Below are 17,977 nucleotides of genomic sequence, written 5' to 3' on the forward strand. Positions count from 1 at the left end.
TTCCTGGGCGCCCACTCTGCTGAGAGTCAGACATGCCCAGTGGGTGCATCACTCGGGTAAAGCTGGGTCCTGCCTGGAACCCGCCTGACTCCTTGTGCAAAGTGCGAGGAATCTCTCCTCCCGTCAGGCTGACGCCACCCGCCCGGTGTGTCACTCCTGAGTCCCAGGGGACACATCCACTGCCGATGGGACAGTCTCAAAAAAAGAAACAGGCAAAAAGGGCTGGGGATTTAGCTCAGTGGCGCCGCCGCCTGCCTCGGAGCGCAAGGACCCGAGTTCGATCCCCGGTACCAAAACATAAAAAATGAAAAGAGCTGTCTTCCTTCTCACCTTACAGAAGTAGCAAACTCCCCGCCTCAGTCACACCCCAAAACTGTAGAAGTTTAAACCTCCCAAGAGCCAAAACAGTGGGAGAAAAACGTTACCTTTACACCAGCCAGTCAGGCATAGCACGTTGCACAGCCAAGATGAACAAAAAGGCCTCAGCAACGAGCGTGCCTTGGCCCAGTATGTAGGGCTCGGCCTCCTGCCTTCCTCCAGCTACTGGACCTGGCCGGTGTCTCAGGCCCCTGACCGGTCCCGCTCACCTCTCGGGTTCCAGTCCCACCAGGGGGCAGCAGCTCCTCTCCTTTCTCCGAGTGGGAGACATTTGCCTCGGCACCCGCTCTGCCCTCTTTACAGGACCCTTCAGTGGGCTTCCCGAGGGTCACCTAACCGAACCCCTGGGTCATACAGACTTCCTCCACTCGGCCTCTAAAATCCTTACATTTCTACTCGCTCTTCGTCGAGACCCCGCAGTCCCCATGGCCCTGGACTCCGACCTGAACCCCGCACAGCCTCTGTGCCTTTTCCGCCCCTCTCTCCGCTGGATCCTCACGACTGTGTCTCTGTCACTTTACCTTCCTTCCCCCAGTTCCTCCTCCACTTTGCCTCCCTGGGCTCCTGTCCCATTTCTTCCTCTTTTTTTCTTTTTGTTTTTTTGAGACAGGGTCTCACTACGTAGTTGAGACTGACCTGGAACTCACTATGTAGCCCAGGCTGGTCTCGAACTCACAGCGATCCTCCTGCCTCAGCCTCCCGAGTGCTGGGATCACAGGCATGCGCCACCACGCCCAGCTGTCCCATTTCTTACAGAACCACATACAAACAAACACTGCGGACGTTGTTCACCGCTCCCTGCTGTAATGAGGTCCCCCCAAGTTTCTCTCCCTGTTAGGTTGTCCTTGAAGGCCCCAGGTCACATGTGAAGCCGTGCTATCTCGGAGCAGAGAGAACACCCATGCGATGTCCCAGTACAGAGGTGACAGCTATAAAACACAGCGTCTTCTCAATGCCAAGTCACCCGAACACATCACACATCTGCCTGGGTGGATGCGCGGACCCCAACACAAAGATTCGCTCGGACGCCTGTATGTGACAGACCTGCCAGACCTCTCTTCCAGTGCCCTGTAAAGCTTCCTGCCTTTTCTTTATTCGGGGCTGGTGGCCTCTTGCTTGCTGTCAGTCCACCTCTGCCCCGCGAATGAAGTCTGTACCCTGCTTTCACTGGCCTGCTTGGTGGTCTCATCCCTCCGTGCCGTTTGTTACAACCGCCCCTCTCAAGATTCTCCCTGAGAAATCCTAAGTCCAGTCTAATCATAAGAAAAGGGTATTGTCAGGCCCAGGGGAACAGGCCTGTAATCCCAGCTATTTGGGAGGTTGAGGCAGGAGGATCACAAGTTTGAGCCCTGCCTGGGTAAGTTACCAAGGCCTTGTCTCAAAACAAAAAGGGCTATCCCAGCACTCGGGAGGCTGAGGCAGGAGGATCGCTGTGATTTCGAGTCCAGCCTGGGCTATATAGTGAGTTCCAGGTCAGTTTCAACTACGTAGTGAGGCCCTGTCTCAGAAAAACAAAACAAAAACTAAAAACCAAACACCCCTCCAAAACCAAAAGACAAACAAACAAAAAGGGCTGTTGGTGTAGCCTAGTGGTAGAGTGCTTGTCTAGAACATGGGGATCCCAGGTTCAGACTCCAGTATGGCAAAATAAGTGGGGTGAGAAGTGTTGCTTTCAGTTTTCGTGTTTAGACTGAGTTGGTCAGGCCTTTTGTTCAAGGTCAGGCCTTGAACTCACTATGTAGCCTATGTAGCTGTCCTCAAACTTGCAGTGATCCTCCTGCCTCAGCCTCTTGAGCTCTGGGATTACAGGCGTGCACCACTATGCCCAGTTGCTTGCCTCTTTTTTGCAGGGCCGAGGATGGAATTTAGGATCTCCCACATGCTAGGCAAGTACTCACCACTAGGTGGCACCCCAGTCCTAGTTTATTTTTATTAAAAAGTTTTTTTTTCCCCCATTTTGAGACGGATTCACTAAGCTGCCCAGGCTGACTTTGAACTCGGTATCCTCCGGTGTAGCTGGGTTTGTAAGTATAGACCACCACTCCAGGCACGCACAGATTTTTAAAAAAGCCTAAGAATGTGTCATTCCTCATACATTAGGATTTTTAAAAAATCCTATGGCATTTAAAAAAATAAGCTGGTATAGTGAAAATTTAAGTTAATTGTGAAGCAAAACATCCTGTTAGATAGCTGGGCATGATGGCGTACACCTGTAATCCCACCGCTTGGGAGGCTGAGGCAGGTGGATCAAAATTTGGATCCAGGACCAGGGATTTAGCTCAGTGGTGCCGCCAGCTGCCTCACAAGCGCAAACACCTGAGTTCAATCCCTGGTACAAAAAGAAAAAGAAATTGGATGCAGTATGGGCAGTTCTGGCCTCCGATCACAGCAGCCAGCTGACCACCCATGTGCCAGGCAGACAGGGGCCCAGCTGTGGCCAGTCAGCTGCACCGTTTTCTATCAACGCTGTGCCTGCGTTGCAGGGAAGAACTGTGGGCACTTACTTGGTTCTAAGGGCTGCACGATCCATGGGTCCTTCTTTGCTCAAACTCTGCTGAATTCAGTATCTCCACTGTTTTTTTTTTTTTTTTTTTTTTTTTTTTTTTCAAATTTTTTTTTTTTTTTTTTTTTTTTTTTTGGTACCAGGGATCAAACTCAGGCTCTTGCACTTGCGAGGCAGGCGGCGGAACCACTGAGCCGAGTCCCCGGCCCTCTCCAGACTTTTGAAAAACACAGCCAACACTGCAGTCCAGATGTAGAACTGGTCTGTCACCCCCCACCCCCGCCAGAGTAGGGAGCAGGTTCCGGACATTTCACATAAATGCGATCATATAATGTGCTGAGACGTTTTTGTGGCTCAGCCTAAGGTTTCTTCTTGGGTGATTTGTCTTTGTACTGTTGAGCTGTAAGAGTTCATTATGGATTATGCACACCAGTCCCTTATCAGATCCATGGCCTGCAAACACCTTACCCAGTCTGTAGGGATGGACGAGTTTTTGTGTGACGCAGCTGAACTAGCTGTTACTTACTAGTCAGATGCAGAAGGGTGCAGAGACATCTGTGTGCTGGAGACCTCACGGGCCTGGAGCCCAGGGCAGCGCCCCCTGCTGGTCCGCGTGGAGAATCTGCCCCCGGAAGGCCACCAGGCTGAGGGGCGGCACTGCAGCCAGAAAGCGACGCTCAGGTGAAGACCGGGGCTCCCCTGATGTGGACAGCGAGGGCAGGAGCTCCTCTGAGGACGAGAACAGCCGAGTCCGCCTCAGGAAAACCAGCCGCCGCCGGCCTTCCTTCTAGTTCTCCTTTTATGTCCCCGGCAACCATCCTCAGGTGGGTCGTCACACTGACTCGGCTCAGCTGGGCGCCCCACCAAGGTGACCATCAACTGACCCACCACAATTTTAAATGTTTTACCAGGATATTTCAATGAGTAGTTTTAAATTTACAGCAAAATTGAGCAGAAGGGACACAGGTTTCCCAGATACTCGCTGCTCCCGCAGCTGCAGTGACCCCATCATGCAAGAAGTCTCCACCTATTAATGAGAAATTGATGAGTCTGTGCCGATACATAATTATCCAGCTCAGGTTATAGTTTACACTAGGACTCGCTCTCGGTGGAACACAGGTATGTGGGGTGCAGGAGAGTGAATACAGGACCTTCACACTGAGCTCTGTTTCCAGCCCTTTCTGAAAAATCTGAGACAAGCTGGGGATGGTGGCACACGCCTGTCATCCCAGCACTCAGGAAGCTGAGGCAGGAGGATCGCTGTGAGTTCGAGAGCAGCCTGGGCTACAGAGAGTTCCAGGTCAGTCTCAACTACATAGTGAGACCCTGTCTCAAAAGCAACAATAACAACGACAACAAAAAAAACAAATACAAATCTGAGACAGGATCTCACTAAGTTGCTCATGCTGGTCTTGAACTTTCTATCCTCCCACTCAGCCTCCCAAGGTGCTGGGATCACAGTCACGCACCACCATTCCGGGCTTGGATGGAGGTTGTTCTGCCCGTTGGGGAAATCCCCAGGAAGGTGATTGCCAAATCAAGTGGAAAGTGTAGCTTGGTTGTTTAAACAGCAACCCTTCAGAGCCGGGCGTGGTGGTGCATGCCTGTCATCCCAGCACTCGGGAGGCTGAGGCAGGAGGATCCCTGTGACTTCGAGACCAGCCTGGGCTACATAGTGAGTTCCAGGTCAGTCTCAACTACATAGTGAGACCCTGTCTCAAAAAACAAAACAAACCAACAAAAACAGCAACCCTTGGGCCGGGATGTAGCTCAGTGGCATCGCACCTGCCTGGCAAGGACAGGGTGTTGAGTTTCGATCCCTGGTACCTCACACGAAACAAAACAAAACAAGCAAACAAACAAAAAACCATCCTAGGATGGCTGCACCCCTGAGAAGCCTGACAGTTCCAGCTGTTTCACATCATCTCCTCACCCACCCTTGGTCTCGTCAGCTTTTCGGTTTTTTGGTGTCTTTGTTTTTTGTACTGGGGATCGAACTTGGGTCCTTGTGCTTGCGAGGTGGGCTCTGGAACCGCTGAGCTAAATCCCTGGCCCTCGGTGTTTTTGTTTTTGAGACAGTCTCGTTATGTAGTTCAAGCTGGCCATGGAACTCACTATGCAGCCCAGGCTGTTCTTGACCTCATGGCAATCCTCCTGCCTCAGCCTCCTGAGTGCTGGGGTGACAGACACGTGGCACCATGCCGGGAGGTTGCAGCTGCTCCTCCTCCTCCTGGGAATCGCTGGTGTTTAACTTGTCACCCTCGGGAGTCTTTGGAGCCCTGTCAGAGTGACGGTGACAAGCCGGCTGCACAGACGGGGGCTGATTTGGCCGGTAAGGCTGCAGTCGGGCCACCTGCTGGGAGGGCTGGCAAGGCCCAGGCCACAGCCTGCAAGACGAAGAAAGGGCAGGAGTCGGGGTGGGTGGGTGTTGGGGTACAGAGCCCCAGAGAACAGCTGGAGAGAAAATCCACAAGGTGGGTGAGGCCCAGTAAGGGGGGCGGGACTGAGACCCGGCCCCGCTGAGTCTCTCAGCGCATTCTGGGCTTTGATCGGGCTGAGGGGCAACGCCCTGTCCGCGCTCTGAGGACGCTGGGTGCCCACAGGACAGCGGAGGCTAAGGCAGACCCTGCCCTGAAGGTGCCAGCTGGTGTTTCCCAACCCAGGCTTCCTCTCACTGCAGCCTCGGGTCACCTTCTCAAGTCCCGACAGAGCAGACGGCAGTAACCACGTCCATCACAGTGGCGGGAGCTGGTCACGCTGCCGCCCGGGGGTCCAGGATGTCCTCAGATCCTCCTGCAACTCCACGGGGAGCAGGAGGGGGGCTGGCATCCCAGCAGCAGGGCTCAGCGAGGCTGGGGTCAGGGCCGGGGCGGCCGCCCTGCCTCCGACGGGGCCCCCCCCCGCCCGCCGCGCCCATGCCCGGAGGCCCTTCCGTGACCCGTCCCAGCCCCTTTCCTTGCCCCCAGATGCGGTCACGTGGCCACCCAAAGGCTTGGCTGTCACCTGAGTCTGCCCGGCAGGGGGTAACGGCAGGGCAGGGACATCCGTCCACACGCTGGGGCGCAGCCGCCCGGCCCAGCACCCCGGAGACGGAGGTCCGCGCCATGGGCAGCAAGCAGACGGTGTTCACGCGCGAACAGCTCGAGGAGTACCAGGTGGGCGCGACGTGGGGACGGCGTCCTGGCCCTGGCCGTGCCCGGGTGTGGGCTCCCGTCAGGCCGCCCGTGTGGGTAGGATGGGGGCCCAGGCCAGGGCTAAGGCCGCACCTCCACCCCAGGACTGCACCTTCTTCACCAGGAAGGAGATCATGAGGTGAGTCAGGGAAGGGAGGCTGTGCACGGCTGGGGACGCGTGCGCAGCGCGACTTGACGTGTCCACGTGTCACGGGGTGAAGGTGCTGATGGGGGCGCAGGCAGAGGGGGACACGGAGGCCATAGCTAGCCAGTCACCCCGGCCACTCGGGAGGCTGAGGCAGGAGGACAGCTGCGATTTTCAGGTCAGCCGCACAGTGAGTTCCAGACCTGCTTGAACTACATCATGAGACCCTGTCTCAAAAAGCAAAAGCCACGCTGCTGTGTTGTTTCTGTCCACACCGATGAGCCGGGCCGCCTCCCAGGATGGCAGGAAGCCACGGAGGGCTGTGGGCAGGGGTTTGCAGCCAGCCCTGGGCTGCGGGTGACATCCTGTGTCAGCTGGGCACGAGCCTGGCGAGATGGCGCAGATGAGCGCCCTGTCACCTCTCAGCCTTGGCACTTTGTCTAGAGGCCCTGACCCATGGCCCAGCGGCCATGAAACCCAAGCCCCTCGGGCTTCGCTGGCCGTGAGGGCAGGGTTGGGCCCTGCATGTGGGCATGGGCATCCATTATTGATGGGCACACTTCTCACCCGGTGGCCCATTGTCTGAGGCAGAACAGCTGTGGGCTCACTTTGGCCATTGGGATCAGGTTACTCTCCAGGAAACCGAGGCTGGGACGGAGCCAGGTGGACCTCACACCCCAGGCCGATACGCAGAGCCCCAAGGAGGCTGTGGCTGGCATCTCGCCTGGCCAAAGCTTCCTGGTCATCAGAATAATGAAGCTCAGAGGGCGAGGGGGACTTGCCTGTGGCCACCCAGGAGCGCAAGTGCCAGGTGTGCTCCTTGAGGGGACCCTGATAGGAGCAGAGGAGTCAGGAGACACCACCACTGGGTTCCTGATGAGTTAGTTTCCTCCCAGGGCGCAGGAACCTGTGGAGGACTGTGGGTAGGAGGCCGGCATCTCCCGGGGACCCATCACCCCAGTTTTCCACCCCCACCCAGAGACAGTCCCGGGGGACCTCAGAGTCAGCAGAGAGGGTCCTTGTCTGGCAGCTGTGCAGCCTGTGCCAACGAGGGCACAGCATCACCGGGCGGGGTTGTGTGTGATGGGAAGCTGGCCTTCTGGTCTAGGGTGTGTGTGGTATTCGATGCTTTGTCCTTTGAAAACCTGCAGGCTAGTGACTTGCCTGTGTCCTGGCCCTGGGGAGAACTCTAGTCTAGAAAGGGGAGGAAGGTGTAAGAATGGAGGAGGTAGGGCCTGGGGATAATGTGATGATGTCTGGAGCTGCAGAGATGGTCTAGGGGTCTGAATGCTTGCTGTGAAAGTCCTTCTTCCCAACTCTCTCTCCCAGGAAGCTCCTACTCATTCCGCTAAGCAGCATCAGTACCCCTCTTCCAGAAAGCCCTTCCTGCTCCCTGGCTTGCTTTCCATACTGCAGTCTCCCAGCCTTGGGGTGCTCTCCCCACATCGGTCCCATTCCCGCTGACCGAGGGTTGGGCCCAGGGCCAGCAGCTCCCGGGGACCCAGCCCTCTGCCGTGTGGCTGAGCAGCCACCATGTGAGTGAGATGGGACAAACCCCTTCCACTCTTGGCTCCAACCTCCCTGACATCCCCTCCCCACCAGGCTCTTCTACCGCTACCAGGACCTGGCGCCCCAGCTTGTGCCCCTGGACTACACTGGCTGCCCAGCAGTGAAGGTGCCCTACGAACTCATTGGCAGCATGCCAGAGCTAAAGGTGCAGCCGGGACCAGGGGATATGGTGAGGGGCCCCTCACAGCATGCTGCACTGTGGCTGCAGCCCACCATGACCCCATTCACAAAGATGAGAAAGTGGAAGTCAGAGAAGTTAGCACCCTTGTTCAACTCACACAGCCACAAAACAGGAGACAGGGTCAAAGCCAGGGTCCTGAAGGGATCGGTGAAACCACACAGGTAAAAGGGCTTAGTAAGTATTGAGGGAAAGTTAGTTTTTTGGGGTTGGGTCATCTGCAAAACAACTATTTCAAACTGCATGTGGTGTGGCATAACTCTTAACTTCACTCTGGAAGGCTGAGGCAGGGGGACTGTGAATTCAAACCCAGCCTGGGAAATTTATCAACTTAGCTAAACCCTATCTCAAATAAAGAACCAGGGATGTAACTCAATGCAAATTCTCTGAGTTCAATCCCTTGTACTGAAAAATAAATCGAGGAGCAGGGTTAACGCCAGGTTTGGCTCTAATCAGGATGTCTCACCAGTGCTCAGAAAAACTCTCAGCTTCTAGTGCCAGTCTCATGTAGCCTCTGATTGGCCAAATGGAATGGCATGCCTAGTCCAGAGCCAGTCATCATTGGCAGATGAATGGAACGCTCTGATTGGCTTCTCCAGGAGCATGTGGTGTTGTGGACCGGAAGTGATGTCAGGCCACCATAGTGTTGCAGCTGGGGTCTCCGGAAGTCACATGGGAGGGACGTGGCGTCTCCGGAAGTCCAGTCTTGGCAGAGGGTACCGAGGTCCTAGGAGGGCAGGCGGGTGGTTGATCCCAGTCGGACCCTGGAGTCCCTCCCTGTGCCTTTCTTGTTCCAGGAAAACCCTTTCCGCCAACGCATCGCCCACGTCTTCTCTGAGGACGGCGATGGCCACATGACGCTGGACAACTTCCTGGACATGTTTTCCGTGATGAGCGAGATGGCCCCGCGTGACCTCAAGGCCTACTACGCTTTCAAAATTTATGGTGCGTGCAGAAGCCGGGCACGGGCAAGCACAGAGGGCTCCTGGGTCTCCAGCCTCACGCAGCTGTGCCCCACCCGCCTGTCCGTTGGCCTCTGACCCCGGAAGTAATGGGGAAACAGCGAGGCCACTTCCTGCCTGTGTCTCACTTCTCCCCTGGCGCCACCTCTTGGTCCCTGATCTTCTCGCTACTGTTGTAGTTGTGTCCTTAGTTTTGTTGTTTGTCTTGTTTTGGGGTGATGAGGATGGAACCCAGGTTCAGGGCAGGCAAGCCCTCACCCCTCAGCCGAGCCCCCCAGCACCAGTCTGTTCAGCCTCACTTTGTCTCAGGGAGACCAAGGGTGGTGACAGTATCTGTTTTGTTCACCCTCTGTCTCTCGTGCCTGACACGCAGTAGGTGTTCAGCTCATAGTCGCTGAATGACTACACGAGCAGAAGAAAACTCGCTTCTGGTGCCTCCTGGGCCTGCAGTAAATATGCAGGAGTGAGGGAAGACAAACTTGTGTGTGATGCGGATTTAGGGCATGAAGGAAGAGCTATCTCTGCCTGGCACACAGTAGGCACTCAGGAAATACTTGACCCAGGCACATGCCTATAATCCTGGCACTCTGAGAGGCTGAGGCAAGATGATCCCAAGTTCCAGCCCAGCCTTGGCAATTTAGTGGCTTGGCAAGTCCCTGTTTCAAAGTAAAAAAAAATTAAAAAGGGCTGGGAATGTAGTTCAGTAGGAAGGCCTTGAATTCAATCTCCAGTACCAGGGGGAAAAGAAATACTTTGTTAGTAAACAAGTGAAAGTTACCATGATACCTACCAATCACATAATACATTCTCAATAAATCGCCTGGATGGATGAGTTCCCAGCTGGTTCCTGCCCAACTCCAAAGCAAGACCCAGAATCCACCCAGTGGTCTTGGGCACTCCCCAGTGCCTCAGTTTCGTCCTGTCACAAGGCACCAAGATGTGCCGGCGGGTGCCCGGCCCAGTGGCCACCTGCCGCCCCCACCCGTGTGCCCCCAGACTTCAACGATGATGACTACATTTGTGCTGAGGACCTGCAGCAGACGGTAACCAGGCTGACGCGGGGCGAGCTGAGTGCCGAGGAGGTGAGTCTGGTGTGTGAGAAGGTGCTGGACGAGGCGGACGGCGACCACGACGGGCGGCTGTCCCTGGAGGACTTCCAGAACATGATCCTGCGGGCCCCCGACTTCCTCAGGTGACACCCCGCCCCTGCCCTGATGGAGCCGGTTCCCGGACTCTGTTACAGAAAGTCCTGTGCTGATTCATGTGTAACCTTGGCAGACTGTCACACTTTCCTGGTCCCAGTTCCTGGATCTGAACAATGGGGATAAGTAGGAGACACAGAGGCAGCTCTTGTGGGTGAATGTGGCACTTCGGTCACAAGCAGCATAGCTGGACTTTAGTTCTTCCTGCCTGGACAGTTTCGCAGTGAGCACCCTGTACAACTGTACTTGGCAGTCTGGGGCTGAATGAGAGCCCCAGCTACGGGGCTGAGGTGGAGAATTAAGTGAGCTAACACATGGGTGGCAAAAGATGAGCCACGGGCCACATCTATCCTGTTTCTGGACTTTAGCCAAGATTGGTTTTTATATTTCCACATGGTTGAGAATAAGAACAATATTCCAGGGCCATGGATTTAGTTCAGTGGTTCTGCTGCCTGCCTCACAAGCGCAAGGTCCTGAGTTTGATTCCTGGTACCAGAAAAAAAAAAAAAAAAAAAAGATTCCAGGCAAATGGATCCAAAAAAAAAAAAAAAAAAAAGATTCCAGTCAAATGTAGCGGCAGACATTTGTCATCCCAGGAGTCTGGGAGGCTGAGGCAGGAGGATCAAAAATTTGAGCCCAGCCTAGGCAACTAGTGAGACCCTGACTCATACAAAACAAAACAAACAGGCTTGGGATGTAGCTCAGTGCAAAGGCCCTGGGTTCAATCCCAATTCCAAACAAAGCAAAACAAAAACAAAGCGGCTTCCGTGACCGGTGATGGTGCTATGCAGTCGAATTCCCGTGCCCACAAGCGCAGTGGGTGCTGCAGCACTGGTGTGGATGGCGGCTGTCGGCACTGACCTCCTTCTCTTTTCAGCACCTTCCACATCCGCATCTGAGGAGGGCGCCCCCTGGAGCGGCCTGAGGCGGGGAACTGGGAATAAAGACTCTGTCCACCCTCTTTTCGTTTCTGTCTGGAATCTAGAGGCTGGGAGCCCCCTGTGTCCCACTGTGTGACCCTGGGGGTGGCTGGGCCCGCTCTGGGACACGTTCAGGGCTCCTGTGGGGCTCGGGTGGCAGCGACAGGGTCCGGGCTGAGTTGCAGCCAGCTTCCCGGGTCTCTTCCTTTCCCGGCCCCAGTCCCTCAGGGGGCAGAGATGACCCGTCCTGGGGAGGCTCCAGGAATGGCATTCAGAGGCCGGCCACTTCCGGCTGTGCACACCCCCTCCTCTGTGAACCCAGGGTTTGTCTCCAGGTCCTCCCGAGGAGGGGGGCGGTCTGCCGTTGTCCCATTGTGCGGGTGAGGCAGAGGCCCAGAGAGGTCTGGACTTGCAAAAGGCCACACAGCACTGCCCCGGGGTCCCCTCTTTTTTTTTTTTTTTTTCTTTCTCTATTACTTGGCATTGAACTGAAGGCTTCCACACTGAGCTCAATACCCAGCCCTGCCTTTTTGAGAAAGGGTCTCCCTGCATAGCCTACGCTGTCCTCCAGCTCACAGTGATCTTCCTGCCTCAGCCTCCTGAGTGCTAGGATGCGCTAGGTTAACTGCTCCTTTGTAAAGGGAAGGGGCCTTCTCGAGTCCCTTGAAGAAGTCACTGCTGAGCACTGAGCCATTTCTGTCTACAGACCGCAGCTTCCTGAGGAGGGGCCCTGTCAGCCCAGGCCCTGCGATACAATTTGCACAGAGCTCGGACCCTTTGCCAAAGGGCCGCGGTGCTGGCTCTGAGTCTGAGAGGCCACCATGGTCCTGTGCTGTGGCCACGCTTTCCCCAGCTTCAGCCTCAGCTTGGGCTCCCGGAGGATGAGCCCTGGTGGGTTTGCTCAGGGCAGCAGAAGTCGCCCCCGACATCCGCAGGGTCGGGCCCAGGGAGCATCACACTCACCCCGTACATGGGCCCCACACGCCGCCTCCACGCCTGAAGTCCCCGCTGTGCCAGCGGCTGCACGGTCTTGGCTGGGACCCTGACAAGCTGAGTCTGCACACTTCTACATATGGACACGTTTTAGTTTTATTCTTTGGTTTTCTGAGGCAGGGTCTGGCTGTGTAGTTGAGGCTGGCCTCGAACCCTGGGAGATTCTCCTGTCTGGAGCACAAGGACGGTAGGCGCAGTCCACTAGGCCCAGCCTGTGCACGGTTTGGAAGAGGCCGTTTTCTGTGCAGGGAGGTGGAACCTAAGAACTGTGGGTACCAAGGGCAATCGCGGCCTAGAAGGAAGGTCTGGCTGGGCCGGGCTGGGCTGGAGCAGCCCCCGTCGTGTGACGCTGATGGTGGGCGGCCCCACCCCTGGGTCCTGGCTGGGTGAGCCCCTAGCAGTACCCAGGGGCAAAGGGTGGCGGCTGCAGGTACTCCTCAGGGAGCTGGTCCCTGGGCTTCGCCTCGGGGGGCTGGAAGGACAGGGCCCTCGTGACCTTCTGGCGCCAGCCCCGGTCCCTGGGGGTCGCCCCATTCCAGCTGCTAGATCTGGTGGCCTTCCTGGAGGCGGTGCCCCTGTCCCTCGGGACCGGGCACTGTGGGGGCTTTTCCAGGGATGTGGCCAGGCCAGGGCCCCTGGCCCCGGAGCTGTGCGTGGTCACCAATGGCTGGGCATCCCAGAGCGATGCCAGGCTCGCAGCTGCGAGGCGGCCTTTGAGCTGCTGCTGGACCCTCCGGCCCATCTCGGGCAGCGCCCTGAGGTTCTTCCAGAGTTTTTGGCCAGCCCCCGCCAAGGGCACCTTCGGGGAGCAGGAGGAGCTGACTTCCTCTGCAGATACCTCCTTTTCCTTCAGCTGCTGGAGCAGGATGGGCTTTGGAGGACCCTGAAACGGAGGCACGGGTGACCTGGGCCAGGCGCCCCTTGGCCGAGTCTGCCCATCCCTCAGGCCAGGCCCCTCCGGCCGCCTCACAGCTGTCCCCTGCTCAGTCTGTCGCCTCCTGCACTGTGGCAGCGTCTCCCCAGGTCAGCCTCGCCCGGCGCGGTGGCTGGACGCCGCCCTGGTCCGTCCCAGCCCGACCAAAGCCGGAAACCCAAAGCAGACGCCCCAGAGCTGATACAGCCCTGCAATGCAGCGAGAATTGCATCATGAGGTGACCGTGTGACCTCAGGGGGCGCCGCCAACACGTGGGATTACAGCAAGAGTGGGAGAAAAGCACGGAACACACGGGGTCCCAGATGTCAGCCGAGCAGGGCGGTCCCACAGCAGAATATGGTCCACAGAACCATGTGGCCTGGTGGCAGTGGCTCATTGTGGCCATCAAGTGTCATACGCTGCACATAATTCTATGTGCTAGTTTTAATTCTAAGTAATTAATTGCAGCCCTGGGGCTGGGACCCACAGCCTTCTCAGTAAGTTGCATCCCCTGCGTTGTTTCATTTTCTATTTTGAGACAGGGTCTCGCTAAGTTGCTGAGTTGCCAAATTGCCTAGGCTGGGGCAGAATTCTGTTTGATGGGCAAACAAACAGGAAACACAGAGACTTATGGGAAAGCAAGAGCCTTCCATCTGCCAGGAGCTGCCTGCAGGGGTAAACAGGGCAGGCGTGGGGCTGTTTTAGTCCAGGCATTGCAGAAGGGACACTTGAAGGTCAACTAGAAGCAGAAGCTGGGTGAGGGAACTTGGGGGCAGAGACATAGCATATGCAAAGGTCCTGAGATTGCTGCCGACCCAAACTACAGCAGGCAGGACAGACAGGACAGACATAGGCAAGGGAGGGGCTGAGTGCAGTTTGGTGATGGCCTGGAGTCAGATGTCACTGAAGGCTTTCATTCCCCAACACTGGGTCCTAACTCTCCTTTAGGAAGGAGCTCCTCTGTTGGCCGGGTCAACCCTGCACTCGCTAGCCACACGGAGGTGCCAGCCCCCTGTACCTTAGGGCTCCAGCAGGGCCCCTCATGCTCTTCAGGCCTGGACTCTGGGCTGGCGGTCTCCTGGGCCAGGGTGCAGAGCAGGAGGTCCTCGTAGTCCAGGTTGGCCGGGTCCTTCTGCATGGAGACACAGTTCAGGTCCTGGGGCAGCACTGAAGTCACAGCACCTCCCGCTCAACGCGGCAACTGTGGCCCCAGGCCCCGCCCATCCACCTTATTAGGGAGCCCGCCCCAGCCAAACGTCACAGGGCCAAGGCCACGCCCACCCACCTTATGGGGAAGTCGGCCCGCCCACAGGCCACGCCCACTGTCTTTATAAGGAAGCTCCCGGCCCCGCAGCTCAGCCAGAGGGCGCCCACCTGAGTTGTGCGGTGACGGCTGCCCCCGATAGAGCCTCCCGGGTGAGGGTGGGTCAGAGCCTGTGGACCCAGCTCACCTGCCCGCAGCCCTGCGTGAGCAGCTGCCCGTATGGCCGCAGTGGCCTGCGCTGGTAGAAGGCCACCAGGGCGCACAGCGAGGCGTGGGTCGTGTCGTCCCCGAGCAGCACCTTTTCCTGCGACACAGAAGGGCAGTGTGCGCCCTCCTGCCTTCCTTCCCACCGCCCAGGGCCTCGCTGCCTCGGTTTCCCCACTAGAGCTGTCCTCGGAGGGCGATGGGCTCAGCCTGGCTCCGGGAGATGAGCACCAGAGGTGGGGTGGAGGAAGGTTGGGAAGATTTTCTGGGGCCCAGCCTAGGCTGTGTGCTGCGTGTCCGGCGGGTGCTCCACAGAGGCTCGGCTTGACAGCAGGAGTCTGCTGAGGGCCTCACGTCCGCCACCTGGATCGGTGGAGCCCGGCCGCCGCAGCCTGGCCCCAAGCGCCCTGGTACCCCGCCGGCCCAGCCCCACCTGTAGGACAGCGTGTAGCCCACGTGGCTGTGGCTGACCCGCACGAGGAAGCGTCCCGGGGGCTGCGACTCCAGCAAGTCCTCGGCGTCCCTGGAAAGGCAGGCGGGGAGCAGATGGCCACGGCCCCACTGCCCCAGGCCAGTCCCCAGAGAGCCCGGAACCACAGCCCGGAGGCCGCGCTTTCTGAGTCTAAGCAGACCACACTCTAAAGCCAGTTTTCTTGGCTGGGAGACCTTGGGATGTTCAGGGAAGCACAGTCCCTCCCTGTAGGCAGCGTACTTGCACGCCTTGGGGTCCAGACCCCACCCGCGGTTCCTTTGCTGTTGGCTGCAGGCTGGTGTCTGTCCCTCTCTGGTCCTCAGACTCTTCTAGGGCAGGCCATGGCTTTCCCGGCTGGCTGCCACCTCCAGGTGCTCCCCAAATGCTGCCAGTTATTTCTTTCTTTTGGGGGTGGTGCTGGGGTGGAAGCCAGGGCCTTCACACTGAGCCACAAGCCCAGCCCTATTTTTTCTTTTCTTTTTTTTTTTTTTTTTTTTTTTTTTTTTTTTGGTACCACGGATTGAACTCGGGACCTTGGGCTTTCAAGGCAGGTGGCAGCACCACTGAGCTACATCCCTGGCCCTTTCAGTCCTATTTTCGGAGACAGAGTCTCACTAAGTCATCACTTGTCTCAGGCTGGGCATGAACTTGGGATCCTCCTGCCTCAGCCTCCCACGGAGGTGCACACCACCATGTCTGGGCCTCATTCTTTAGTGTAGCAATCGGGATATTTAAAATCTCAACATGTGGCTCGTGTCCTAGTTCTATAGCATACCACAAGCCTGAGCATGGACACTGTGCCCGGTGTCCCTCTTTCTGGCCCGCACAGCGTTCTCTCAATGCCCTGCATGCAGAAGATGGTACAGAATGGTCCAGCTGGGCATGGGGATGCACACGTGCAGTCCCAGTTGTTCCGGAGGCTGAGGCAGGAGGACTGCAAATTCAGTGCCAGCCTGGACAGCTTAGTAAGACTCAGTCTCAAAAAATACAAAGGGCCAGGTGCAGTTCAGTGGTAACTGCTTGCCCAGCATGTGTGAGGCCCTGGGTTCCAGAATGCAAGAAAAAAAAAAAAAAAAAAAAGAGAGAGAGAGAAAGAGCCCAGGGAGGAGGGGAAGTAGCTCGCGCAAGGCTGCACAGCGGCCCACAGAGAGGAAGTCAGGTCGGTGGCACCGAGCCAGAGCACGGCTGGGGGCTCCTCACCCTCGGGAGATGGCGCCATGGAACCACTCCGGGACGCCACCCTGGGCCAGCTGGGCCATCTGAGTGTGCACGAACCAGTGCAGGCGAGGGGGCAGTGGCGGGGGCAGCCTCTCAGCCCCTGCCATGGGTTCCAGGGAGCGAGGGCACCTGGGGAGGCGGGAGGGACAGTGAGGCGTGGCCCCGAGGCCACACTTCCTCTTCTGTGCAGCACTGAGCTGCACCCCAGCTCTTTTAGTTTATGTTCTGAGACAGGGGCCTCATTAAGGGACCAAGTTACCCGGGCTGGACTGCAGCTTGCATCCTCCTGCCTCAGCCTCCCAGAGTGCTGGAATGACGGGCGTGGCCACTGGCTCAGCTTCCTCCAGGACAGCTTTCAGCTCCAGCTGAGGCTGGGCAGTGTGACCAGTGGTGGGGAGCTGGGGACAAGAAACCACCCTAACGGCGAGCAGTGCTGAGGTGGTGCCAACCCGACCACAAGACGGTGCCTGGAGGGCCCAGTGCCACCCTTGGCTCTGTTCCCACAGGGGCTGTGCCCGGCCCCACCCAGCCACTTTCTCCCAGAGCTTCACACGGGGTCTCCGGGGCCAGCAGGACCTACCCCCCGACACCACCAGGCACTGTCCCCACCACCCCGGCCCAGGACCTGGCCTGATGCCTGGAGTCCGGCTGTGGTTTGGGCACAGTCACGTCACCCGGAAGGGTCTGTTTCCATTGTTTGGCAGTGGGTGCTGGGGATAGACCCAGGGCCAGCGCTTACTGCAGAGTGACAGCACAGGGCCTAAGGCAGCGACACACTGGGCAGGTCCGGAGCCTCGCAGCAACTGCAACTTAGAGCTGGCCGGCACACCTCAGTGTGTGCAAATGCCCACTACCACACTGACATGGTGACAGAGTCGCCTGGTGACTTTTCTCAGACCGTATACCTGGCACTCAGTGACACACTTTTCTCTATCCATGTTTGACTGTTCAGTTTATAGGAATCCTAGTCACGACTGGCTTGGCTTGTTTCTAAGCTTATTCTTTTTCCCACCTTAGAAAACTCCTACAGATCCTTCAAAACCCAGTACATATGCCCCCTTCCTCCAGGTAGCCTCCCTGCCTCTCCCTAGACAAAGCCCCGGCACGCCCCCATCCCTCACTGTCCCCAGGGTTGCTCCCTCTGGCCCAGCTGTGACCCCATGGAAATGCTTGTCTTTCTCTGCTGTCCCCACCAGAAGGGGGCTTGTTGGGACAGGGGCCCAGGCTGGGGTCCCACCCTGTTCCTGGATTCCTGGGCTTGGCTGGACTCAGAGGAAGGTAGGAGGGTACACAGCCAGCAATGGGTAAATAGTAACGGGGAACGAGCAGTGGCTAACTAGATGGATAACTAGTAGTAACTAGTGGTGGGTAACTAGTACCGATAACTAGTAACAGGTAACTAGCAATAGGTCGCTAGTTAGTGGTGGGTAACTAGTAGTCACCCGGCCTGATTCCCTGCCCCTGCCAGTCACTGTCTTGCCTCTGCCCACCTTGGTGCCCTGGCCCTGCAGAGCTGTTTTTAAGATTTCGAACCCTCTCAGAGCCGCACAGCCCCGGCCTCTCGTGTGCGGTGCAGGCTGTGCCCCCACAAGCCCAACAGCCCTGCCTGTCTCTGGTGGCCGGGCCGGGGCTCCTGGGGACACATCCTGGGGACACATACCTGGGGGCCCGGAGGCTGAGGTGCTGGCCGGGCCGCAGGTGTGAGTTTCTGTTCAGGGTCTGTGCGTCACTGTCCTGGGCGGTGCTGTCCCCACTGTTCCTGTTTTGAGCAGGGACGGCCAATTGCAGGGCTGAGAGAGCCACCTGCCTGTGACACCGTGACACCCGGGCACATCCTGTGCAGCTGCCTGCCGCAGGGCAGCCTAGGGTTTGGGACCGAGCCT

At 57.5% G+C, this 17,977-nt stretch overlaps 2 protein-coding genes across 2 annotated transcripts; one reads left to right on the plus strand and one right to left on the minus strand.

Moving 5' to 3' along the window:
• The first annotated feature begins 5,761 nt into the window (after positions 1 to 5,761).
• On the plus strand, positions 5,762 to 11,307 carry Cib3 (calcium and integrin binding family member 3). The gene is made up of 6 exons (XM_010644310.2): positions 5,762 to 6,036; positions 6,159 to 6,193; positions 7,802 to 7,913; positions 8,744 to 8,891; positions 9,905 to 10,100; positions 10,988 to 11,307. The coding sequence occupies exons 1-6, from the start codon at positions 5,797 to 5,799 to the stop codon at positions 11,007 to 11,009; spliced, it is 753 nt and encodes a 250-aa protein (XP_010642612.2). The 5' UTR covers positions 5,762 to 5,796; the 3' UTR covers positions 11,010 to 11,307.
• A 519-nt stretch (positions 11,308 to 11,826) lies between these two features.
• On the minus strand, positions 11,827 to 17,936 carry Hsh2d (hematopoietic SH2 domain containing). Its single transcript, XM_033759380.1, has 7 exons — positions 16,354 to 17,936; positions 16,077 to 16,223; positions 14,588 to 14,927; positions 14,388 to 14,504; positions 13,955 to 14,068; positions 12,994 to 13,145; positions 11,827 to 12,928 (listed from the first exon to the last, which is right to left on the minus strand). The coding sequence occupies exons 1-7, from the start codon at positions 16,374 to 16,376 to the stop codon at positions 12,418 to 12,420; spliced, it is 1,404 nt and encodes a 467-aa protein (XP_033615271.1). The 5' UTR covers positions 16,377 to 17,936; the 3' UTR covers positions 11,827 to 12,417.
• Between the last annotated feature and the right edge of the window lie 41 nt (positions 17,937 to 17,977).

Source organism: Fukomys damarensis, unplaced genomic scaffold (genome assembly GCF_012274545.1).
Source record: "Fukomys damarensis isolate Sample0158 unplaced genomic scaffold, DMR_v1.0_HiC HiC_scaffold_37, whole genome shotgun sequence".
NCBI lineage: Eukaryota > Metazoa > Chordata > Mammalia > Rodentia > Bathyergidae > Fukomys > Fukomys damarensis.

What these genes read in the sequence shown, in the direction of transcription:
- Cib3 (XM_010644310.2), top strand. Translation starts at nt 5,797, where the DNA reads ATGCCCGGAGGCCCTTCCGTGACCCGTCCCAGCCCCTTTCCTTGCCCC. An exon ending in AACAGCTCGAGGAGTACCAG is followed by an intron (nt 6,037 to 6,158) that starts GTGGGCGCGACG and finishes CCTCCACCCCAG; the next exon opens with GACTGCACCTTCTTCACCAG. An exon ending in GCAGCATGCCAGAGCTAAAG is followed by an intron (nt 7,914 to 8,743) that starts GTGCAGCCGGGA and finishes TTCTTGTTCCAG; the next exon opens with GAAAACCCTTTCCGCCAACG.
- Hsh2d (XM_033759380.1), bottom strand. Translation starts at nt 16,376, where the DNA reads ATGCAAGCTGCAGTCCAGCCCGG. An exon ending in GGCCCTGCTGGAGCCCTAAG is followed by an intron (nt 13,146 to 13,954) that starts GTACAGGGGGCT and finishes GCTGCATTGCAG; the next exon opens with GGCTGTATCAGCTCTGGGGC. An exon ending in AGACTGAGCAGGGGACAGCT is followed by an intron (nt 12,929 to 12,993) that starts GTGAGGCGGCCG and finishes CGCCTGGCCCAG; the next exon opens with GTCACCCGTGCCTCCGTTTC.